Source organism: Bos indicus, chromosome 16 (genome assembly GCF_029378745.1).
Source record: "Bos indicus isolate NIAB-ARS_2022 breed Sahiwal x Tharparkar chromosome 16, NIAB-ARS_B.indTharparkar_mat_pri_1.0, whole genome shotgun sequence".
NCBI classification, from domain to species: Eukaryota; Metazoa; Chordata; class Mammalia; order Artiodactyla; family Bovidae; genus Bos; species Bos indicus.
The window spans coordinates 67,838,258-67,864,553 of NC_091775.1; the positions used below are offsets into that span (position 1 = coordinate 67,838,258).

A 26,296-nucleotide genomic window follows, 5' to 3' on the forward strand; every position below is an offset into this window, starting at 1 on the left:
ATCCAAGTCTATGCCCAACCAGAAACGCTGAAGAAGCTGAAGTTGAACGGTTCTATGAAGACCTACAAGACCTTTTAGAACTAACACCCAAAAAAGATGTCCTTTTCATTATAGGGGACTGGAATGCAAAAGTAGGAAGTCAAGAAACACCTGGAGTAACAGGCAAATTTGGCCTTGGAATACGGAATGAAGTAGGGCAAAGGCTAATAGAGTTTTGCCAAGAGAATGCACTGGTCATAGCAAACACCCTCTTCCAACAACACAGGAGAAGACTCTGCACATGGACATCACCAGATGGGCAACACCAAAATCAGATTGATTATATTCTTTGCAGCCAAAGATGGAGAAGCTGTATACAGTCAGCAAAAACCAGACTGGGAGCTGACTGTGGCTCAGATCATGAACTCCTTATTGCCAAATTCAGACTGAAATTGAAGAAAGTAGGGAAAACCACTAGACCATTCAGGTATGCCCTAAATCAAATCCCTTATGATTATACAGTGGAAGTGAGAAATAGATTTAAGGGACTAGATCTGATAGATAGAGTGTCTGATGAACTATGGACTGAGGTTCATGACATTGTACAGGAGACAGGGATCAAGACCATCCCCATGGAAAAGAAATGCAAAAAAGCAAAATGGCTGTCTGGGGAGGCCTTACAAAAAACTGTAAAAAGAAGAGAAGCGAAAAGCGAAGGAGAAAAGGAAAGATCTAAACATCTGAATGCAGAGTTCCAAAGAATAGCAAGGAGAGATAAGAAAGCCTTCCTCAGCGATCAATGCAAAGAAATAGAGGAAAACAACAGAATGGGAAAAACTAGAGATCTCTTCAAGAAAATTAGAGATACCAAAGGAACATTTCATGCAAAGATGGGCTCAATAAAGGACAGATGATATGGACCTAACAGAAGCAGAAGATATTAAGAAGAGGTGGCAAGAATACACAGAAGAACTGTACAAAAAAGATCTTCACAGTCCAGATAATCACAATAGTGTGATCACTCACCTAGAGCCAGCCATCCTGGAATGTGAAGTCAAGTGGGCCTTAGAAAGCATCACCACGAACAAAGCTATGGAGGTGATGGAATTCCAGTTGAGCTATTCCAAATCCTGAAAGATGATGCTGTGAAAGTGCTGCACTTAATATGCCAGCAAATTTGGAAAACTCAGCAGTGGCCACAGGACTGGAAAAGGTCAGTTTTCATTCCAATCCCAAAGAAAGGCAATGCCAAAGAATGCTCAAACTACTGCACAATTGCACTCATCTCACACTCTAGTAAAATAATGCTCAAAATTCTCCAAGCCAGGCTTCAGCAATACGTGAACCGTGAACTTCCAGATGTTCAAGCTGGTTTTAGAAAAGGCAGAGGAACCAGAGATCAAATTGCCAACATCCACTGGATCATGGAAAAAGCAAGAGAGTTCCAGAAAAACATTGATTTCTGCTTTATTGACTATGCCAAAGCCTTTGACTGTGTGGATCACAATAAACTGTGGAAAATTCTGAAAGAGATGGGAATACCAGACCACCTGACCTGCCTCTTGAGAAACCTATATGCAGGTCAGGAAGCAACAGTTAGAACTGGACATGGAACAACAGACTGGTTCCAAACAGGAAAAGGAGTGCGTCAAGGCTGTATGTTGTCACCCTGCTTATTTAACTTCTATGCAGAGTACATCATGAGAAACACTAAACTGGAAGAAGCACAAGCTGGACTCAAGATTGCTGGGAAAATATCAGTAACCTCAGATATGCAGATGACACCACCCTTATGGCAGAAAGTGAAGAGGAACTCAAAAGCCTCTTGATGAAAGTGAAAGAGGAGAGTGAAAAAGTTGGCTTAAAGCTCAACATTCAGAAAATGAAGATCATGGCATCCAGTCCCATCACTTCATGGGAAATAGATGGGGAAACAGTGTCAGACTTTATTTTTTGGGGCTCCCAAATCACTGCAGATGGTGATTGCAGCCATGAAATTAAAAGACGCTTACTCCTTGGAAGGAAAGTTATGACCAACCTAGATAGCATATTGAAGAGCAGAGACATTACTTTGCCAACAAAGGTCTGTCTAGTCAAGGCTATGGTTTTTCCAGTAGTCATGTATGGATGTGAGAGTTGGACTGTGAAGAAAGCTGAGTGCCGAAGAATTGATGCTTTTGAACTGTGGTGTTGGAGAAGACTCTTGAGAGTCCCTTGGACTGCAAGGAGATCCAACCAGTCCATTCTGAAAGAGATCAGCCCTGGGATTTCTTTGGAAGGAATGATGCTAAAGCTGAAACTCCAGTACTTTGGCCACCTCATGCAAAGAGTTGACTCATTGGAAAGGACTCTGATGCTGGGAGGGATTGGGGGCAGGAGGAGAAGGGGATGACAGAGGATGAGATGGCTGGATGGCATCACCGATTTGATGGACGTGAGTTTGAGTGAATTCTGGGAGTTGGTGATGGACAGGGAGGCCTGGCATGCTTCAATTCACGGGGTGGCAAAGAGTCGGACATGACTGAGCAACTGAACTGAACTGAACAGAGAGAAAAATGACATGAGCAGGCTTACATTTTCAGGAGTTACCTAAGCCTTTTTGGAGAAAGAATTAAGGAGTCAAGAGTAGATATGTGGAAATCAGTGGAACTTATTTATTTTTGTCTAGGAGAGAAAAGATAGAAATTTGGACTCATACTGGCCACAGAAGTGAAGATACATGGATATATTTGATAGTTATTTACTGGTTAAATCATTAGGGCTTGATTATAGATTGTTGATAAAAGGTGAGGAAGTGGAGAATATGAAGAAAAACTAGTAGGAATCTGGTATACACAAGTGCATAGACAGTGATGCCATCCAGTGAGAAAGGAGATTTTGGAGGCAGATAAGTTTGAGGGGAAAAAACTATGAGTTTTAGACTTTTCAGAGTTAACATGATTTTGAAATAAATGGGGATACCAGGGAAATCATGGAATATATGGTCTTGGAGCTCAAAGGATCGCTGGAGATATTGATGCATTATGATACTTGAAACTCATGGACAGGGATGACTTAATTCAAGGGCAGCATAAAGAGTGAGAAGAAACAGGAGAGAAAACTGATGTAACGCAGAGTCTTAAGAAATTATGGCACTTTTTAAAGGCCACGTGTGAAAGTCCAGAAGTGAATATAAGTATGTGAATGTGCTGGTTGCAATGTTTAGTACAGTATTGCTGGAGAAGAAGTTAAGTGGGAGTGTACAAGGCAGTGTATGGAGAGATCATCTGGGGTCAGAATGTGGTGAGCCTGGAAGGCTTTCCTGAGCTCCAGTTTCGTTTTGGACAAAGTGGTGAGCCATGCATGAGCTTTGAAGGGGGACTGGTAAAAGGATCAAATTTGCATTTTACACAAATTATTCTGGCAACAGTATGCAAGGCAGATTAACAGTTTGGGAGGCTGGAGACACTGGAATATAAATTAAGGAGCTGTTATAATCCCACAGTGGCTGTGAGAATGGAGACAAGGGATCTGAGAAACATAGCATTGTCTAAGTACTGGGAGAGTCACAGTGGCCTCTGAAACCCAGATGACCTGTGCCATTCAACAAGACATGGCATGAGAATTAGGTTCAGAAATATGGGGAAAACAGTTGTAAGCTTTGCTTTGGATGTGTTACATTTCATATGCTAACTTGTCCAGCAGACAGTTGGAAGCTCAGGAGAGAAGTTGAGGCCAGTGCTGTAAATGTAGGAGCCTGCGCAGGATTCTTCATTGAAGACGTGGGTTTGGATGAAAACTATCTGAAAGCCAAGTTCCCTGTTTATGGGACAGGAGGAGGAAACAGGTTCTGTAGTCTACTAAGAAAGTCAGAGAGTGAGAACTGAGGGAGTACTGTCTCTCAGCTACCAGAAAGCAGAGTGATTGAAGGAGTAGGAAGCCCACAATGCCAAATGCTGTAGTATGAGCTCACTGCCTAGACTGCTGGCGCTGTGAGTAGAAGTTACTGATGGGACTTCCCTGGTGGTCCAATGCTTGGGACTTTGCTTTCCAGTGCGGGGGTTCAGTCTCTAGTTAGGGAGCTATGAGCCCGCATGCCTCAGGGCTGAAAAAAACAAAACATAAAGCAGAAGCAATCTTGTAACAAATTCAATAAAGACTTTAAAAATGGTGCATGTCAAAAGAAATCTTTAAAAAGGAAGTTACTGCTAAGCCCTGAATAATCCGTTTCAAAGTGTAACCACAGAATCACTACTTCTAAAATGGTGGAGGCCAGTTGTCATGTGCTTAGGAAGGAAATAAGGAAAACCAGACAGGAGGAAATTTATCTGCATTTCCATTACTCATATTTTATAATTTTTATTGTTTTTCTGGCCCCTGTGACCATTTAATCAAAAAAGATTGTTGTTTTAAAACTATTTATGAAGTGTTATATAAATATAACCATGTTTTTTTTCAAATAGCTCCATTTTCATCACATACCTCATAGTTGCATTGCTAAAGCCTTTTTATTCAGTGGACTTTTATGACTATACCAGCAGGCTGGCCTTAGGTAACTTCGTGTTTTCCAATGCATAAGAAAAGCTTTTCCATCAAAATAGTCTGTTTTCCTGTGCATGATGAAGTGATCTGGCTCTAATTTGTCAAAAGGTAATTAAGATACCAGCATAAAAATATAATTAGATATTATAAACTTAAATGGGTTTCTCTCTTCAGCAAGTATTTTCAAGTCCACATGTAAAGTCCAGAACGCTGCTATATTTTCTGATCCCAATTAGATACAGTCTTCTGGTCGACTTCTACAAATTGCCAAAGCCCTGATGGAAGATGCTGGCAGATACACGTGTGTGGCTACCAATGCAGCTGGAGAAACACAGCAGCACATTCAACTGCATGTACATGGTAATGGCACCTCCATGTCTTAACAAAAGAGCATTTCTATGGTCTTTTTAAAAAAAAACATTGGGCTCGTTTTTATTGAATTGTAGTGTAAAAGAAATGAGGGTTTATTTTAGTCCGTATGAGAAAAGTATATAGTTTACATTATGGTCATTACTCATTGAAGATCTTCAGTTTTCATGTTGTCAAATAGACAAGCTAGAGCTCATAAACACACACACCACCTTGTGTTTTAATTGTTTGAATTCTGTCAGCTGATAGCTTTGTACAGATAACTTTTGTTGAAAAACCAGAAGTTGCAGGTTTTTTCCTTCGCATTGTCTATGATGATCTTGCCTGCCTAAAAGATGAATGTTTTGAAGCTAGACATGAGTAGAAGCTATCTTTGGCTGAGGATCTTCCCTCGTGTACTTTAGTAAAAAGTCTGAGTGGCCATGGAATGCCTCATGAATACTGCAGCTTCACAGTAAACTTGAAAGACTCCTGAACTGTCATTGTGAGACTTCAGATCTGTAGAGGTTCATCAGAAAGGACCAAGAATTGAACGTCTGGACTTTCCTAATTCAGCCAAGGATATTTACAGAGAGCTAGCGAAGATCTCCTTGTACACTTTATTCATTTTCTCTAATTCATGTGATTGCTTGTTAAGCCTTTTATTCATTCATTCCATCCATTCATTCATATATTCACCCCATATTTACTGAGTGATCTAAACCTGAAATAACACCCCAGCATTTAGCTTAACTCCAGGTATATAGTAGGAAGTCAATAAATGTTTGACAAATGAAAGAGTAAATAATAAGTGAATGAAAAAATTTTGTGTGAACATTGAATTCTTCTCATCTGTTTCTTTACATGTTTTCTTTTAATTAAATCACCCAGTTAAAAAATTAAAATGATCAATTCTCTAAATGTTTCCAATAAACCCACTTTATTCTTTCCCCCGTTTTTCAGATATGAATATCTGACTTATCATATACACAAACTATATTTCTTAGAGGACCTTTAGTTTTTCATTGAATAATTAACTTAATGATCAATATCTGACTGTAACCATTTTGGAATTGTCTCACCATACTTGAGGGTTAGGGGACAGATTGACCGTGCTCTTCCTTAAGTTGCCTTGAATTTACCTCATTCCTTGTGAGGCCTCTGTATGTTTCCAGTATTCTTTGGCAGCTGTCTCCAGCATTTACTCAGACCTCAACTTCCATCTAAGAGTGTGCTGGGGGTGGGCTTGCTCTCCCCAGTTTTCCTGCCCTGAGTCTCCTTGTCTCCTTTTTGTATAGATTATTTATCTTCTCCTTTCCAATAGCTTCAGTCCTAATCTGGTCTCCCATTGCTGGCTAAGAGGAAGCAGTTGAGTAGGATAGCATGATATGTTGCCATCATCTCAGGCACTGGACTGATGCCAACTTTGGTTTAAATTCTTTGTTAACCATGATTTGTATAACTTTGAGCAAGCTACTTAATTAATCTGAGTATCTGACTTGAAGAGTGCTTTTGAGGTTTAAAGGTTTTAGATATAATATTATCTCCCACTTCTACTCTTTCAGAAGCTGTCCAGAAAAGAGAAGTTATTTGTTCTCTAGACTGCTTTAAATTACTTAAATGAAAACTCTGTAGCGAAGAAGAGAACATGTCCCCAGAACTGGGAAGAACCAGACCTCAGTATTTGGGGCTCCCAGACTTGTATTCATAAAAATCATATGTATTGCTTTTTAGAAATACATCTTTCTGGATGCTTTCCCACATCTCATGAAACAGCATCTCTCATGCAAGTAATCTGAGCCTTTACATGAAAAAACATTGGCCCAGACTGTAAAGACTGGTCTAGAGACTTGCCAGTGTAGTCAAGACTGACTGAAGACTAGAGTCCGTGAAAGAACTCGAGTATATCATCAAACACAGGGCAACAACAGAAAAGAAAAAAGCAGATCCAATATCTGAGAAAACACAAGTCTATCAACATACTATCTAACTATGGTAACAAAATACATGTTAGCAAGAGATTCAATTAGAGTACGCAAGTAGAAAATCCTCAGAGACAAGGAGAAGGAGGCTGGAGGATATCTGGGTTAGTGTGAAAAAAGAGAAACACAAGGTTGGTGATTGTAAGGATTTTTTTAAAAAACTACCAGACTAGTCAGAAAATAGAAAAGTCTTCTTGATATGAATTACCATAGAATAGAAGTAAGATATATTACTAGCTGAAAATGTTTCCCCTAATAGGATCTTGACTTGTCTGGATAACATTTCATCAACCTGAAGGAAGAATAAATGATGAAGTGAACTTCTAATCTAATATTGATCATGATCAACCTGGAGGAAGTAGTTAACATGACATGTGACAGGAATATGAACAGAAAGTGATGTATCATCTTGGCCTTCATGATGGCTGTGTCACATTGGAGGGACATGGTGCCAGACTTGATCCTGTCCTCTTTCATATTTGTATTCATAATTTCAGGGAGAATTGGAGATGTTAAAAAAGATGTAGGAATTTCTAAGGGATTAGTTGGTGGATTTCACAAAGACCTCAGAGGTTAAAAATGACAAATTAATCTGAGGCAAAAAAATTGCATAAGAATAGGGAGAGAGTGGTTAAAGATACCACACATTGAATTACTTGAGATATTAATGACTCTCTCTAATTATTAATTTGATAATTCAATTTTATAATAAAGCTAAGAAGTCAGTATAAAGCTAAGAAGTCAGTAATAGAAGTTTGTAGTAGCCTGCTTATACTCTTGCTTTCTGAGTGCTTCCAAAGTATTATATATAAGTCTGGTGCTATATATTAAGAGGGACATTGAAAAATCTATAGGTAAAGCAACTGTCATTTAATTATTTCTTTTATTATTTAACCAATCCTATAGCTGTTTTTCAAATTAGGATTTGTTTTAATCCCAGGACTAACACACTCAGCAAGTGAGTCTTTTGTATCCATATAATTGTCATCCAAAAGTATTCAGTCCTAAGAAACTCAGCTTTCAACAGGCTTATTATTTTGCTTTTCTATAAAAAAAGGAGTGTAGATGCTTCCATTTTTCTCAAACATGGAAAAAAGGGTTTCCAAAAGGTGGAGTAAGGGTGCATGGTCTCCTGGACTGGAAATGAAGTCATGATCATGAGAAGGGGAACATTCTTATGATCCCCTGGGTTTTCCAAGGGAAGTTCTATTATAGACGGCAGAGGCTCTCAGTAGGTGGTCCTTTTGATGATCAAAGTTTCATAATTCTTGAAGTTCTAATTCTCTAGACCAAACTATGAAATTATATTTAAACCTCAAATACTTGCCAAGTGAGACAGATGTTTCCACAAACAAATGATTCTTTGGGGTCTAACGGCCCAAGCATTTGTCTGCACGTAATTACTTTCTAGCCAAAATCAACCAAGGTGAAGCGCCCAGAAGTAGAATATTGTGGTGAAAAGCTTTGAACTGGGGCTCCTACACTCCAAGTATTATCCGGAGGACAGTGGGCTTAGATGCTAACTTTTTAAAAGCTTAGTTTTCTCATCTGTAAAATGGAAAGGATGAAGATAATACCACAATCAGGGAAGTTGTTCTGAGGAATCAATGCAAGACTAGACATGAAAAATATAGCCTGGTGTCTGGTTCCTGGTCATCATCTGTAAATAGCAGCTTAATGACTGTTTTGGCCAAACACATATTTGGCTTCTGGCCCTGCTCATTACACCAACATTTTAACAAATATATCTAATGTCCTGCTGTCTTTACTGCTGGCCAGGAACTATTTTGTGTCTGTATTACTTGTCTGGCTAAAACATTAGTAGAGCACCCTTCATTTTATTATTTGGATGTATTTGCTTGGCTAAAATATGCTAACACCCACTTAAATTTTTTTTTTCTATATCGTTTTTGTGTTTTGTGTAATAGCTCACTTGTGGCCTAGAGGAACTTGAGAATATTGTAGAGAACGTTTATCTTTTAAAGGATAACTTTAGTTCAGGGCTCTACTATGCTATTTTCTTGGTATTGGTGAATTTATTATTCATTGTATTATAATTTTCATGGTTAGGGAGTCTCCAAGGCACTTTTGATCAGTTATATATTAATTCAAATTTTACCATGATTTTAAAAAAATGAATTAATGTCTCTGAATGATTAAAGTAATAGCAAAATTTAGACCCACAATATGTTCAGAGGAAGGTGTTTTGATTTTGGCATGATACATGCCTGGAGCCTTTAGAAGAAAGCAAACCAGTAAGTCGAATACAGTTCAATCTTCTACTTGGAGTACACAGTATGCAGACATCTTATTGTTATCACAAAATATTATTACCTTACTAATTCTTCTTCTACAACAGTGTTCACCTAAATTCAGTATTCCAAAACCATCTCTTTGTGCAGAAAGGGAATAATAGTATTTATATTTTTATTTAGTTTTTATGTTAAATGAACGAGCACCCTTTATTGAAGAGGCTAATCTTTCCCCAACTGAATGGCTTGGCATGCTTTTTGAAGTCATTTGATTGTACATGTAAGAGTTAAATTTCTCTAAAATCAATTCTGTTCCATTGCCTAATTGTGATTCTTATAACAGTACCACTCTGTCTTTTATTCTTTTTTTCCCCAGCTTTATCGAGATATAATTGATGAATAAAATTCTATACATTTTAAGTGTACCAGGGGATGATTCAATGTATGTATACTTTGTGAAATATTATTACAATCAAATTAACACATCCACCATTTTACACAGTTACTATTTTTGTGTGTGTAGTGAGAACATTTAAGATCTACTGTGTTACCAGTACAGTATTTAGAAGTACAATAGTCACCATGGTGTACATTAGACTTCCAGAACTTGATCTTGTAAATGAAGGGTTGTACCTTTTGACCACTATCTCCCCATTTCCCCCACCCCCCAGCCCCTGGTACCACCATTCTATTCTCAGGTTCTATGAGTTCAATTCTTTAAATTCCACATAGAAGTGAGATCATATAATATTTATTTTTCTCTGTCTGGCTTATTTCACTCAGCATAAGGTCCTATAGTTTCATTCAGGTTGTTTTAAGTGACATAATTTCCTGCCTTCTTGTGACAAAGAAGTATTCCGTCTGTCTGTCTGTCTGTCTGTCTCTCTCTCTATATATAATGTATGACAGTGCATATAATAAACACACAGAGGGAATGAGAGAGAGAAAGACAGCATCTTCATTATCCATTCATGTATCTATGGACACTTAGATTGTTTCTATGTCTTGGCTTTTTTAAATAATGCTGCAATGAACATGGGAGTTATAGATATCTTTGAGATACTGATTTTATTTGCTTCAGATATATAACCAAATATGGGATTGCTGGACCATATGGTAGTTCTATTTTTAACTTTTTTGAGGAAAGTTCATGCTGTTTTCTAGTGGTCATTACCATTTACATTCCTACTGAGAGTGTACGAATTTCTTTTTTTCCACATTCTCACTAACGCTTGTTATTGCTTGTATTTTTTATAACCATACTAATGGGTGTGAGGTGATAATTCACTTGTGATTTTGATTTACATTTCCCTGATAATTAGTGATGGTGAGCTCCTTTTTTTGTACCTGTTGGCCATTTGTGTATCTTCTTTGAAAAACTGTCTATTCAGGTCCTTTGCCCATTATATATTTGTATTATTTATTATTTGTTGGTGGCTTTTTTTTTTTTTTTTTTGCTATTGAGTTGTCTAAGTTTCTTGTATATTTTTATTATTCACCCTTTATTATATATATGGATATGACACCCAAAGCACAAACAATAAAAGCAAAATAAACAAGTGGAATTACATCAAACTGAAAAGCTTCTGCAAAGTAAAGGAACCCATCAGAAAAATGAAAAGCAACCTACAAAATAGAAGAAAATATTTGCAAACCACATATATATATTTGCATTTATTGTTCATGCTTTTGGTGTCATATCCAAGAAATCATTACCAAGAACACTGTCAGGGAACTTTATTCTTATGTTTTCTTCTAGGAGTTTGTGGTTTCAGGTCTTACATTTAAGTGTTTAGTCCATTTTGAGTTAAGTCTTTAGTATAATACTGAATTGAATACAGTACTTGATTTTCATATGTTAAGCCAACCCTGCCATTCTGGAATAAATTCCTCTTAGTCACGGTGCATAATATGTTTTACGTGTTGCTGGATTCACCTTACTAGTATTTTTTGATGATTTTTGTGTCTCTTTTCATAAGGGATATTGATCATAGTGTCCTTTTATTGACTCTCTCTGTCTGGTTCTGTTATCATGTTACACTGACCTCTTCGAATGATTGAAGAAGTGTTTCACTCATTGTCTGCTTTATTTTGAAAGAGTTTGTGAAGGACTCAGTTTAATTCTAAAATGTTTGGCAGAATTCACTATTAAAGCCATTCTCCAGTTTTGTGAGCATGTATGTGAAGGACTTTTTTTTAATGCTTATTAATGCAATTTGTTTTTATGTGTCTATTCAGATTTTCAGTTTCTTTTTGAGTTTGTGTTAGTAGTTTGTATCTTTCTAAGAAATTATCTATTACATCTAGGTTATAACCTAGTTGTTGGCACAAAACTGTTTATAATATTACTGTATAATTGTAATTCTGTAAGGTTGGTAGCAATGACCCTTGTTTCTTTCCTGATCGAAGTAATTTGGTCTCCTCTCTTTTGTTTTGTCTTGGTCAGTTGGGCTAAAATTTTGTCCCTTTTATTGATCTTTCAAAAAACCAGATTTTAGTTTCATTGATTTTCTCTTTCTTTCTATTGTCTATTTTTTCTCTGTTCTTTATTATTCCCTTTATTTTGCCCGCTTTGGGTTTAGTTTACTTTTCTTTATTATTCTGGTTTCTTTAGGTGGAATGTTAGGTTACTGATTTGAGTTTTTAATATAGTTGTTTACAGCTATGAATTTCACTCTCTGTTGCTTTATGTGCATCCTGTAAGTTTTCATGTGTTGTATTTTTATTTTATCTCAGGGTATTATGTAATATCTTATATGATTTCTTCTTGGAGAAACATGTTATTTAGGAGTGCGTTATTTCATTTCTACATATTTGTGAATTTCCCAACTCTTCTCTTACGATTGATCCATAATTTCATTCTGTTGTGGTTTAAAAACACACTTTGTATGATTTAATCCTTTTAAATGTCTGGAGACTTCTCTTATAGCCTAACATATGGTTTATTCTTAAAAATATTCCATGTGCACTTGAGAAGGATGTTGATTTTGCTATTCTTGTGTGGACTATTCTGTGTATATCTCTTGATGTATAGTGTTGTTCAGTTTTGTCTAATTGTTATATCTGTTCTTGAAAGTGGATGTCTCCGACTATTCTTGTTGAATTGTCTTTCTTCCTTAGATTCTGCAAAATTTTTGTTCCATGTATCTAGAGACACTATTGTCTTGTGAATGTGTATATTAGTTACTCAGTTGTTTCTGACTCCTTGCGACCCCATGGACTGTAGCCCACCAGGCTCCTCTGCCCATGATATTCTCCAGGCAATAACGCTGGAGTGGGTGGCCATTCATTCCCTTCTCCAGGGGATCTTCCCGACCCAGGGATTGAACCCTGGTCTCCTGCACTGCAGGTAGATTCTTTTCCTGGAAAATTCCATGGACAGAGGAGCCTGGCAGGCTACAGTCCATGGGGTCGCAGAGAGTCAGGCATGGCTGAGTGCCTAACACTTTCACTTATGGGCTTCCCTGGGGGCCCAAATGGTAAAAAATCTTCCTGTTCTGCAGGAGACCTGGGTTCAATCCATGCGTCAGGAAGATCCTCTAGAGAAGGAATGGCTACCCACTCCAGTATTCTTTCTCTGAGAATTCCAAGGATAAAGGAACCTGGTGGGCTACACTTCCTGGGATTGCCATGAGTCAGATACCACTGAGTAACTGTTTTGCGAATATGTGATTATAATTGTCATGTATTTTGGATAAATTGATATTTTGTGTCATTTAAAAATATCTTACTTGGTTGCTACTAATAGTTTTTCTTTCAAAATCTGGTGTTTTTTTTTTTATACTGGTATAGCCTCTCCATTTTTATTTGTTTACTGCTTGCATGATATCTTTTCCATCCTTTTACTTTCAACCTATTTGTGTCTTTGAATCCAAAGTGGATCACTTGTAGACAACATATAGTTAGGTCATGTTTTTATTTTTCTTTTGCTTTTTAAATCCATTCTGCTGGTCTCTTCTGCCTTTTGCATAGGGTATTTATACGTTTGCATTTAATATAATTACTGAGATGCTAGGATTTATGTCTATTTATATGTATGTTTGTATGTGTTGTTTTTGTGTTCTTCCATTACTGCCTTTTTGTGTTAAATAGATATTTTCTTGTGTACCATTTTATCTTATTCCTTCTTTTTCCATATTTTTGAGTTTTAGTGGTTGCCCTAAGGATTACAATTAGCATCTTAATTAATAATGTTAATAATTTGGATTAATACTAATTTAGTTTCAGTATTATAAAAACTTTGCTCCTATATAGATCCCTTCCCTTTCCCCTCCTTTGTGCTATTATAGTCATACAAATTACATCTTTATTCATCATGTGCCTATCAATATATATTTATAAGCATTGATTTATGTTATTGTCTTTTAAATCAGGAAGGAGAAAACAGTGTTATCTGCAAAATATACAGTTTTACTGTCTTTACTATTAGTTACCTCTACCAGTCCTCTTTACTTCTTTATATGTATTAAAGTCACTCTTTTTATGCAGCCTGAAGGACTTCCTTTAGTATTTTTAAAAAATTTAATGTTATCAATCAGTGGACATTAAAATAGGGAGATTATTATGAATTATCTAGATGGACCCAGACACGTCATGAAAAGTAGAAAATTAAGGCAGAATTGAGAATGATGAGATGTGAGGTCTTATGACCTTCCCTATTACTAGCTTTGTAGATGGAGGAAGGTGTCCACAACTCAAGGAATATGTGTCCTCTCTAAAAGTTGGAAAGAAAGTGAAGTCACTCAGTCGTGTCCAACTGTTTGCAACCCCATGGACTGTAGCCCGCCAGGCTCCTCTGTCCATGGGATTCTCCAGGCAAGAATACTGGAGTGGGTTGCCATTTCCTTCTCCAGGGGATCTTCCCAAACCAGGGATCGAACCCGGGTGCCCCGCATTGCAGGCAGATGCTTTATCCTCTGAATAGGAAAGAAAACAGGTTTTCCTTTGAACCCAGCAGAAAGGAAATGAGTCCTCCTGCAACTTTGATTTTAACCCAGTGAAGCCATGTTGATTTCTGACCCACAAAACTGTGAAATAATACACTTGTGCTGTTTAAACTACCAGGTTTGAAATAATTTGTTATGGAAGGGAAAGGAAACTAATACGGTAACTTTCCTGGACAATCTCTGTGAAGTCTGTTGTGGTAGACTTTAAAATGCCTCTGGGAAAGGGACTGATTTCACTGAGCAAATTTTGGGTCTGGATAGTTAAAGACAAGTCCTAGGAGTGGAAATGTCCAGAGAAAGGCCAGACAGGTCAAATAGTGAGTCTTCTAGGAATGGGGCTTTTAGGTAGCTCTGATCCCCGCCAATATTTACTGTGCTTTTTGTCACTGTGGCTGCAGAGCTATTTGTTTTCAAGATTACTGCTGAGGTAAGGAAAGAGTGATGGGAAGAGAGGCAGATAAAATGTTGTAACACTCACTCTTCTTAATTAGATTTAGCTCTTTTTCTTGAATAAACACTTCGTGAATTATTGTAAGCATTTGGTTAATTCCCCGAGTTCTAAGAAAGTTTGTTTTGATAATTTTCCAATGTTCTTTTTTTTTTTTTTTTTATGGTGGAGTGGATTTTGCAAGTTCTTATTCTACCATTCTTGCTGACATCTAATCTTTTCTCTTTAAGTTCTCTAGTGGAATGAAAAATAGCCAATCTGCTTCATGGCTGTTATATTTCTTATTCCCACCATATTGTTTTATTGCAGCAGTTACATAGCCTGTCAAAGCCATCAATGATCACTTCAGTCCAGCAGGCTTCAAGTTAATATTTAAATAACTGTTTTGGAGCAATGTGCCACGGGCTAATTATTTTTCCTTTCCAGTTGTAAAAGTCAGATAGTCGTATTTAAAGGTCTTTTTTTTTTTTTTTTTGCTTAAATGCCATAAGTCAGAATTCAACAGAAAACAGAAACAGTCTAAGCATTTCAAACAGGAAGATTTAATACATTGATTCAGATAAGATCAGTCACTCAGTCGTGTCCGACTCTTTGCAACCCCATGAATCGCAGCACGCCAGGCCTCCCTGTCCATCACCAACTCCCAGAGTTCACTCAGACTCACGTCCATCGAGTCAGTGATGCCATCCAGCCATCTCATCCTCTGTTGTCCCCTTCTCCTCCTGCCCCCAATCCTTCCCAGTATCAGAGTCTTTTCCAATGAGTCAACTCTTCGCATGAGGTGGCCAAAGTACTGGAGTTTCAGCCTTAGCATCATTCCTTCCAAAGAAATCCCAGGGCTGATCTTCAGAATGGACTGGTTGGATCTCCTTGCAGTCCAAGGGACTCTCAAGAGTCTTCTCCAACACCATAGTTCAAAAGCATCAATTCTTCGGCACTCAGCCTTCTTCATAGTCCAACTCTCACATCCATACATGACCACAGGAAAAACCATAGCCTTGACTAGATGAACCTTTGTTGGCAAAGTAATGTCTCTGCTTTTGAATGTGCTATCTAGGTTGGTCACAACTTTCCTTCCAAGGAGTAAGCGTCTTTTAATTTCATGGTTGCAGTCACCATCTGTAGTGATTTTGGAGCCCAGAAAAATAAAGTCTGGCACTGTTTCCACTGTTTCCCCATCTATTTCCCATGAAGTGATGGGACCGGATGCCATGATCTTCATTTTCTGAATGTTGAGCTTTAAGCCAACTTTTTCACTCTCCTCTTTCACTTTCATCAAGAGGCTTTTTAGTTCCTCTTCACTTTCTGCCATAAGGGTGGTGTCATCTGCATATCTGAGGTTATTGATATTTCTGCGGGCAATCTTGATTCCAGCTTGTGCTTCTTCCAGCCCAGCGTTTCTCATGATGTACTCTGCATATAAGTTAAATAAACAGGATGACAATATACAGCCTTGACAAACTCCTTTTCCTATTTGGAACCAGTCTGTTGTTCCATGTCCAGTTCTAACTGTTGCTTCCTGACCTGCATACAAATTTCTCAAGAGGCAGATCAGGTGGTCTGGTATTCCCATCTCTTTCAGAATTTTCCACAGTTTATTGTGATCCACACAGTCAAAGGCTTTGGCATAGTCAATAAAGCAGATGTAGATGTGTTTCTGGAACTCTCTTGCTTTTTCCATGATCCAGTGGATGTTGGCAATTTGATCTCTGGTTCCTCTGCCTTTTCTAAAACCAGCTTGAACATCAGGAAGTTCACGGTTCACATATTGCTGAAGCCTGGCTTGGAGAATTTTGAGCATTACTTTACTAGCGTGTGAGATGAGTGCAAATGAACTACAGGTTTGAGTGACCTCTAAACTTTGTCTTCAGGAACAACTTCCAAAAAAATAGAAATCTGATCTATAAGGTCATCTATTTTTGAGGACAGGGTTTATTTTAAACTTGTCAGAAACCACCTTTGAATTATATTGTTTGTTATTCCTTTTGCTTGCTTGTTTGTTTGCTTTGGTATAGTCTTCTATTATTTCTTTATTCCTGATTTCTTTGGGTTTATTTTATTGGTCTTTTTCTAGAATCTGAGTTGAATGCTTAGAACATTTATTTTTAGCATTTCTTAGTTTTTAATATATTAATTAGAACTTTAAGATTGCCTTTGGGTAATGTACTGCTTATTGATGGCCCACAGATTTTAGTTTTAATCAGTCTCATTCTAATTAATTTTTTCTGCCTGTATACATTTGTCTTGATTTCCTCTTTAATAAGGTTTTTCCCCATGTAGGGAACTTTGCATTTTACTACTGAGTTCTGTGATTTTCTTATTATGATTTTTTAAATTGTGGTATAAATACATTATTGAGATTTTTTGTGACCTAATATATAATCTGTTTTGAAAATATTCTGTTGCCACTTGAAAATAATATGTATTCTTTGTTAACAATAAATACACAAATAACATGTGTGTGTATAAACATATGTCAGTTCAGTTCATTCGCTCAGTCGTGTCCGACTCTTTGCAACCGCATGAACCGCAGCACGCCAGGCCTCCCTGTCCATCACCAACTCCTGGAGTCCACCCAAACCTATGTCCACTGAGTTGGTGATGCCATCCAACCATCTCATCCTCTGTCGTCCCCTTCTCCTCCTGTCCTCAATCTTTCCCAGCATCAGGGTCTTTTCCAGTGAGTCAGCTCTTCACATCAGGTGGCCAAAGTACTGGAGTTTCAGCTTCAACATCAGTCCTTCCAACGAACACCCAGGACTGATCTCCTTTAGGATGGACTGGTTGGATCTCCTTGCAGTCCAAGGGACTCTCAAGAGTCTTCTCCAACACCACAGTTCAAAAGCATCAATTCTTCGGCACTCAGCTTTCTTTATAGTCCAACTCATCCATACATGACCACAGGAAAAACCATAGCCTTGACTAGACGGACCTTTGTTGGCAAAGTAATGTCTCTGCTTTTTAATATGCTGTCTAGGTTGGTCATAACTTTCCTTCCAAGGAGTAAGTGTCTTTTAATTTCATGGCTGCAATCACCATCTGCAGTGATTTTGGAGCCCAGAAAAATAAAGTCAGACACTGTTTACTGTTTCCTCATCTATTTGCCATAAAGTGATGGGACCAGATGCTATGATGTTAGTTTTCTGAATGTTGAGCTTTAAACATATATATGTTTGGGTAATTTTCGCTTTCAAATTCTCTAGAACTTTATTTTTGTTTCACTATGTAGTTAATTTCTAAGAAATACTGAAATATACTACTTTTAGATTTTTCAAATTTTCTCTCCTTTTTTGTTTACAATTTTGCTTGTTTATACAATGCATAAAGCATTATCATTATAGTGGATTCTTTCTGAATTGCAACAGTTCAGTCGGTAGAAAGCATTATTTTTGCCTTGTATACCAGTTTGTCAGAAATTGATATCTCCTTTATTTTTCTTGTATATCTATGTCTAGCTCTTTACTGTCAACATTTTTACAGTTGTTTTGCTTGTGCTTTTTAATTAAAAAAAAAAAACTGATAACCTTCAGATAGTCTTAACTGTTTCTGTATTGACCAAGAAAATTAACTCATTCACATTTATGCTCTTGATTTACATATTTGATTTTATTTCTACCATCTTATTTAGTTCTAATCATTTTTCTTATTCCCTTGCCTCCTTTCCCCTTTCTGTTTTTGCTAGGTTAATGGATCAATTATTTAATTGGATATGGGGTGGAGGTGAGGGCCTCTGGTACATTGGATAAGTTAAATTTATCAAATCTTTAAAATGTTTTTTATATAAACCCCAAAGTTAACATATACATAGCATCTTTTCCAAATAAGAGAAAACCTCTAGTTTACTTGCAATTTTGTTTTTCCTCACATCCCTCCTGCATTCTTTAAGATAGGAGATGTAGGGCTTTGCTATTCCAAGCTGTCTTTACTTTTACACTATGCCTCTTAAACGTTTTGAATTCCTACTTTATATATACATGGTTTAGTCACTAAGTCATGTCCAACTCTTGCGACCCCATGGACTGTAGCCTGCCAGGTTCCTCTGTCCATGGAATTTCTCAGGCAAGAATACTGAAGTAGGTTGCCATTTCTTCAGGGGATCATCCCAACCCAGGGATCGAATTGATGTCTCTTGCTTTGCAGATGGTCTCCTGCATTGCAGGCGGATTTTTTACCTCTGAGCCACCAGGGATGCCCAACATTAAAACTAAAGCAGCATTATCTGTGATTATTTAAAGTTGAAAATGTAGTTTTCTGTTTTATTTTACTAACAGTTGTAACTTTTCTATCAAAAAAGACTCTAATAAACAAATAAAAATGATTCTAATTTCTCTGAAATGATTTAAGATAGTACTGTTCTAAGGTAAAGTCAGGCTTCCCTGGTGGCTCAGATGGTAAAGAATCTGCCTGCAACATGCGAGACTTGGGTTCGATCCCTGGGTTGGGAAGATCCCCTGGAGAAGGGCATGGCAACCCACTCCAGTATTCTTTCCTGGATCATCCCCTTGGACCAAGGAGCCTGATGGGGTACAGTCCATGGGGTTGCAAACAGCTGGACATGACTGAGTGACTAAGCACAGGGTACAGTCAGATATTTTGAGAAATACTGATGTTCTTCACTGAAAGAGTTCAAATACATTAAGATTACTTCTTGGTAAAGGCAGTTCATCATCAGACTAATCAGATTAATTGAAATTAAAAATACTCCCTTAACATTCTTTTACTACTCTGCTAATGTATGTATCCAAGGCTTTTCCATTATGGGCATAGATTAATAGATGATCCAGAAAACCTTTTAAGATCTTTTACATCCTGTTCTCACTACTGCTTAATAGTATCCCTCTGCCCATGGGGATTCTCCAGGCAAGAATACTGGCGTGGGTTGCCATGCCCTCCTCTAGGGGATCTTCCCAACCCAGGGATTGAACCCAGGTCTCTGGCTTGCAGGCAGATTCTTTACCATCTGAGCCACCAGGGAAGCCACACTTAATAGTGTACCTTAGTTTTATTCCAAATATATCATTGTATATAAGTGAAAGATAGAAAGGAAAAAAGAAAGAAATGACAAGTCCCAGTGAGGAAACCATTTCAGTTTAATACCCTATTTCTGTGTGCTAGTTACCTCTTCGGGCTTCTTGCAGAGCCACCCAGCCTGGACGATGCAGGGAAGATGCTGAATGAGACCGTGGTGGTGAACAGCCCCGTGCAGCTGGAGTGTAAAGCAGCTGGAACTCCCTCGCCTGGTCTGTTTGTTTTCGGACTCTGTAACTTACCAACATTTTAAGATTTCTGTGAATTGCTAAATCTGTTTATGAGGATACTATAGTAATTGCTAATGAAGAAAATATTATAGAATACATTTCAAATGTAAAACACTGATTAGGATATCATTTGGTGGATGATATTTTTGAATTTTCATTGCTTTTAGCTCCATGAAATAATTTACCTATTTAAATAATGGACACGTGAATAATTGCCTTACTGTGGCCACAAAACCCACAAAGTCATTGTATATACATTTATGCTGAAAATATACTTTTAATCTAGTCTAAGTTGATTATGAATCATTCATTTGATGAGACTGTTATTGTATTGATTCTCATCATTGGTAAGTTATTCATATGAATCGATAATAATATAAAATTTTTGAGGCTAATAGTGTGTTTGATTTTGATTAGAAGTCTAAACAAAATTTTTGTAGATGAGAGGCATATATTCTACATGAGAAGAAATAGAATTGATTGAAAGTTTGCTCTCAAACAAATATTGATACCTTAGAGAAAATGTAAAGAGTATACTACCCAAAGCAATTTATAGATTCAACGCAATCCCTATCAAGCTACCAACAGTATTCTTCACAGAGCTAGAACAAATAATTTCACAATTTGTATGGAAATACAAAAAACCTCGAATAGCCAAAGCGATCTTGAGAAAGAAGAATGGAACTGGAGGAATCAACCTACCTGACTTCAGGCTCTACTACAAAGCCACAGTTATCAAGACAGTATGGTACTGGCACAAAGACAGAAATATTGATCAATGGAATAAAATAGAAAGCCCAGAGATAAATCCACGCACATATGGACACCTTATCTTTGACAAAGGAGGCAAGAATATACAATGGATTAAAGACAATCTTTTTAACAAGTGGTGCTGGGAAATCTGGTCAACCACTTGTAAAAGAATGAAACTAGACCACTTTCTAACACCATACACAAAAATAAACTCAAAATGGATTAAAGATCTAAACGTAAGACCAGAAACTATAAAACTCCTAGAGGAGAACATAGGCAAAACACTCTCTGACAGACATCACAGCAGGATCCTCTATGACCCACCTCCCAGAATATTGGAAATAAAAGCAAAAATAAACAAATGGGACCTAATTAACCTTAAAAGCTTCTGCACATCAAAGGAAACTATTAGCAAGGTGAAAAGACAGCCTTCAGAATGGGAGAAAATAATAGCAAATGAAGCAACTGACAAACAACTAATCTCAAAAATATACAAGCAACTCCTACAGCTCAACTCCAGAAAAATAAACGACCCAATCAAAAAATGGGCCAAAGAACTAAAGAGACATTTCTCCAAAGAAGACATACAGATGGCTAACAAACACATGAAAAGATGCTCAACATCACTCATTATCAGAGAAATGCAAATCAAAACCACTATGAGGTACCATTTCACACCAGTCAGAATGGCTGCGATCCAAAAATCTACAAATAATAAATGCTGGAGAGGGTGTGGAGAAAAGTGAACCCTCTTACACTGTTGGTGGGAATGCAAACTAGTACAGCCACTATGGAGAACAGTGTGGAGATTCCTTAAAAAACTGGAAACAGAACTGCCTTATGATCCAGCAATCCCACTGCTGGGCATACACACTGAGGAAACCAGAAGGGAAAGAGACACGTGTACCCCAATGTTCATTGCAGCACTGTTTATAATAGCCAGGACATGGAAGCAACCTAGTTGTCCATCAGCAGATGAATGGATAAGAAAGCTGTGGTACATATACACAATGGAGTATTACTCAGCCATTAAAAAGAATACATTTGAATCAGTTCTAATGAGGTGGATGAAACTGGAGCCTATTATACAGAGTGAAGTAAGCCAGAAGGAAAAACATAAATACAGTATACTAACGCATATATATGGAATTTAGAAAGATGGTAACAATAACCTGGTGTACGAGACAGCAAAAGAGACACTGATGTATAGAACAGTCTTATGGACTCTGTCGGAGAGGGAGAGGGTGGGAAGATTTGGGAGAATGACATTGAAACATGTAAAATATCATGTAAGAAACGAGTAGCCAGTCCAGGTTCGATGCACGATACTGGATGCTTGGGGCTAGTGCACTGGGACGACCCAGAGGGATGGTATGGGGAGGGAGGAGGGAGGAGGGTTTAGGATGGGGAACACATGTATACCTGTGGTGGATTCATTTTGATATTTGGCAAAACTAATACAATTATGTAAAGTTTAAAAATAAAATTAAATTTTAAAAAAAAAGAATATCATTTTTACGAATTCACTTCAAGGCACTTATATTGGCCTGACTGTTCATATTTTTCTAATGTTTACCTCCTTCCTCCTAAAAATCAACCTTAAATATTTAAACATTAAACTAGAGTGATAAGCGTAAGAATAAAGCAGTTGTTACTATTGTAGTTAACCTCTAATTCAGTGTGTATTTTGAGTTTTTTAATTTATTTTTTATTGAAGGATAATTTTTTTAAAGAAACATTTAAATAGATGGGCTTCTCTTTTCTCTTCTCCTTGCAGCTATTACATGGTACAAAGATAATCGTCCACTATCAGATTCCAGTAGTGTGACTTTCTTGAACAGAGGACAGATCATCAATATTGAAAGTGCCCAGATCACAGATGCTGGCATATATAAATGTGTGGCCATCAACTCAGCTGGAGCAACCGAGCTGTTTTACAGTCTGCAGGTCCATGGTTAGTGCCACTACTTGATTGATCCAGGGTAAAGCAGCATTCAAAACGGTCAAGTGCATCTAGAAAATTCTAGTGTTGATTTTTAACAGAGTGTGTTATTGTCATCTTTATTTAAGGATGCAGTGTTCTAAAACTGATGTGTTTGCATTTTTGATTCCTATTAAATGCTCTGTTTTCACATGCTATTGGACTTGTTTGCTTTAGATGAATTGTTCAGAATAGTCATCAACTGTCTTATCAGCTAATGACAGTAGCCCTGTTTGTCAATATTGTCTATCAGAATCATAGGTTCAGGAAATGTTTTCAAGTTGTTTTCTCTAATAGTGCTTTTAAGAGGAGTTCGTAGTTAACGTACTAGCGTGCATACAGTGGAGGGAAACACGCGTACACACACAAACCTGGAAGGCAAGAAATAAGAAATATAAAACACATTACTATGGACAGAACACATAGTTGTTATTATTCTGAGATGAAATATTCTGCGATGTTAGCATGGCTTACTTCTGTTTACTTTTTTGTTCCTTTCCAGTGCCCCCATCGATTTTTGGCAGCAATAACATGGTGGCAGTGGTGGTTAATAACCTGGTGAGGTTAGAGTGTGAAGCCAGAGGTATCCCGGCCCCAAGTCTGACCTGGCTGAAAGATGGGAGCCCCGTCACGAGTTTCGTTAATGGGATACAGGTACTCCAAGTCATTTCTTAAGGCAGATCTACCATCTCACTATCAGTCCGCGAAGTCTGAACAAATAAAAGGGACTTGCAGAGCAAGGATTCACAAATGTTATCCAAAAATGTACATATATACATCTATGAGTATGGACACACAACTGGGATTTCTAGACAGTTCATTAAAAGCTCAGTATGTCTAAGAGTTCCCTTGTCTCATATATAATTCTGTATTTTGACTATTGTTTTAGGTACATCTGCTTCCCTATTCCCACTGTCTGGTATCACCGTAAGAGATACTCTACACAAAGAAATGTTTATCAATGACAGAAGCAGGAATTTCCTGGTAGAAGTTATATTTAAATTTCTGAAAATAATAATGAATCAGAGAACCATCTAGAGTGTAGTCACTTCTACTAAAACATCATATCAAGAAAAATGGAAAAAGACAACATTATGAGATATGAAATTTGAGTCTGAGAACAAAATTTAAGTACTTTGCACTGACTCAAAATTTGAGATACAAGAAGATATATATCCCATTTAAAGTGTACTTTAATCTTGTTTTGCCTTGAAGAAGGCATAGTTATTCCACCGTTCTGTTTCTTGAGCTTTTCTTGAAAATCCTTTGCTTGCAGAATTTGGAATCATAGACTATCCAGAGTCAGTGTCAGTATTTTTGAGATACAGCTATGTCAATGGAATAAAAGGGCTATGAGTGTGACTAATTAATTTGATTGATATTACGGTGTTAATTTTAACTTCTTAATTGTTCTCCCAAGGAAAAATTAGGAGGAGGATTGACTCCTCTTATTCCCACTTCTTATCTTTCTCCCCTGGTGGCTTTCTCTCTTTCTGTAGTAAGCATAGATATAGTTGAATCTTCACTTGACCCTGTATGTGGGGGGTTGTTTTCAGTGATTACTGCCAGCTTTGGTTCTATTCTCTGTCTTCCTCCATGGAGAAAATGAGGAGATTGAATGATGCTTGCCCTCTTTAAAATATCCAGGTAGAAATCCTTCTAGAGGCAAATGTTCGATTGATTAAACTCAGAAAATAATTTAAAAAGTATGTTTACGCCTACCCTTCTCAGGAGCCACGTTGGTTATTTAGTGGTCTGTTCTCTGATAGGTTCTGTCTGGGGGCCGCATCCTAGCATTGACCAGCGCACAGATCAGTGATACCGGGAGATACACCTGCGTGGCAGTAAATGCTGCCGGGGAGAAACAAAGGGACATTGACCTCAGAGTATATGGTGAGACATTTTAATAATTCTTTCTGCTCTGAAATAACTGTGTTTAAGTCCTGAGATCTTTGACACAGTTGAGAGTTTTTGACAATGGAGAGCTATGAACAATGGAAATGAAGTTATAAGATTAACAGAATTAGTTTCACCCTTTCTGCCTCATATTTGACTTTGACTGATTTTCCCTTTTTGAACTTCTGAGAATGAAAATGCATACAAAGATATGATCTTCTCACTAAAGCAAGCTCCTCTTCAAGTAGCTCTCTTGATCAATTCTATTTGAAGCCTAGATTTTCTTACCTTTTGATTATATGTACAATCAGCATATTTTATAGTTAATACTGTGTCTATGAATTAAAGGATTATTTGGGAAGCAAAAGTTGAATATAAATTAGGCAAAATTCAAGTCTTTTTCCTACCTGTGATGCAGCTGTAATATACAAAAGGAAAGGTCTGATTCCATCACACCAAGAAGCCCCCAAGATGAAATTGCGGTCTCATTGGCCTCCATTCATAGATTACACTTGTCATTTCACATTTTCGTATACCTTTGCATTTAGGACTTTTTCAGGTGTTTTTTTTCTTTTTAGTGTCTCATTTGCATTACATTTTTGCTTCCTGGAATAATGGATTTGTTTCTTCTGTGGCCCTCAAAGAGTATCTGTTTAATGCAGGCCTTTTCTTCTAGGTCCTACTTCAGTTCCAAAGAATTCACTCCTTTTAAAATATATATTTAAAAATGTATTATTTTTTTTAACCTCCAGGCCATGTGAATTGATGTGCCTTTTTGAATTTGCCAAAAACAGTCATCACAAATATCTTTGACTTTGACTTAATAAGTCTTAATTTTTTAATTAAAAGGCCCCTCGTGACAACATAGATACCATACATATCTAATTAAGCTAAAAAACCCCAGTTGGCCTCAGTAAATCACCCATAACTTGTATGCATCCCCCACTTTTGTTGCTTCTGCAGTTGACATGTGTGGGTATTCAGCCTCCAGGTTTGTTGGTGCTCTGTGTCTGAGATAACAGAGATTCCAAAATGCCCAATCTCAAGAAATCTAACTCCTTCCCTTAATGGGTCACGTTTATCCTTTATGAAGAATTGGAATGTTTCCAGTCTACACTGTTTTTAGAGGATGATTCATCAGTTTAAGTTTGTAACACAATAGCTCCTTCAGTCATGAGCAAGCCTAGCCCAGGATTGCCGTTGGTATTCACTAGGTTTTAGTCAACACTGAAAATCTGGCCTTGGCTTTTTCCATTTCTGCATTGATTCATGTCAAAAGTGGACCTGAGAGGTGATAGAGAGTTGATGTTTTCCAGGAGTTATGAAGATGTGCATGACTATTCTTTAAGATTTTGTTAAGATACTCTCATACAAGTCTTTTAGTCCAAAAACCAGACTCTTCCCTCTGTAGTAAAAGTCAAGAGGCTAGCTAACATGTACATGTGTTTGAAAATGTGTGTGTTTAGTAGCTTGCTATGCTTATATATTTCATGTTAAAGAAGTGCCAAATTAAACAATTTTAATTTGAAATTAGCCTCCAATCTATCCTCTACTATTTATATTATGCCCCTGCACGATATTCCTAAGTTTGTGGTATTAACCTTGGTGATCTTGGGTTGGTTTGTTGCTCATGGCCAAAGATAAGTTCAGATTCACATTATAGAGTATAGGGGTGTAAAAGGAGCACATACTGGATAAAATAGCTATCCCTACAGTTACAAGAATAGTTCATTTAACTGTTTCTCCTTGGTATAAATTTGGAGGCTGCTTTACTGTGTTCTGAAGTGCTGAAACAAGAGAATTGAGTTTTTAAATGATTTGGATTCCTGCAGTACCTTTTCTTTAAACTGAAGCTCAGAGAGCTTTCTTAGCACTCACACATTCCCCAGCATCTCCACAAGCATAACCCCATGGCAATTCTGACTTGATAAC

General features: G+C 37.3%; 1 protein-coding gene across 4 annotated transcripts in view; it reads left to right on the top strand.

Moving 5' to 3' along the window:
• HMCN1 (hemicentin 1) overlaps positions 1–26,296 on the top strand; it is a 538,929-nt gene that overhangs the window by 323,996 nt on the left and 188,637 nt on the right. For all 4 annotated transcript variants that reach the window (XM_019976773.2, XM_070768574.1, XM_070768576.1 and 1 more), the window contains 5 exons: positions 4,737–4,860; positions 19,615–19,716; positions 22,265–22,441; positions 22,971–23,122; positions 24,238–24,361. In XM_019976773.2, coding sequence (XP_019832332.2) covers positions 4,737–4,860; positions 19,615–19,716; positions 22,265–22,441; positions 22,971–23,122; positions 24,238–24,361 — 679 coding nt within the window. The remainder of the gene's footprint in view (positions 1–4,736; positions 4,861–19,614; positions 19,717–22,264; positions 22,442–22,970; positions 23,123–24,237; positions 24,362–26,296) is intronic.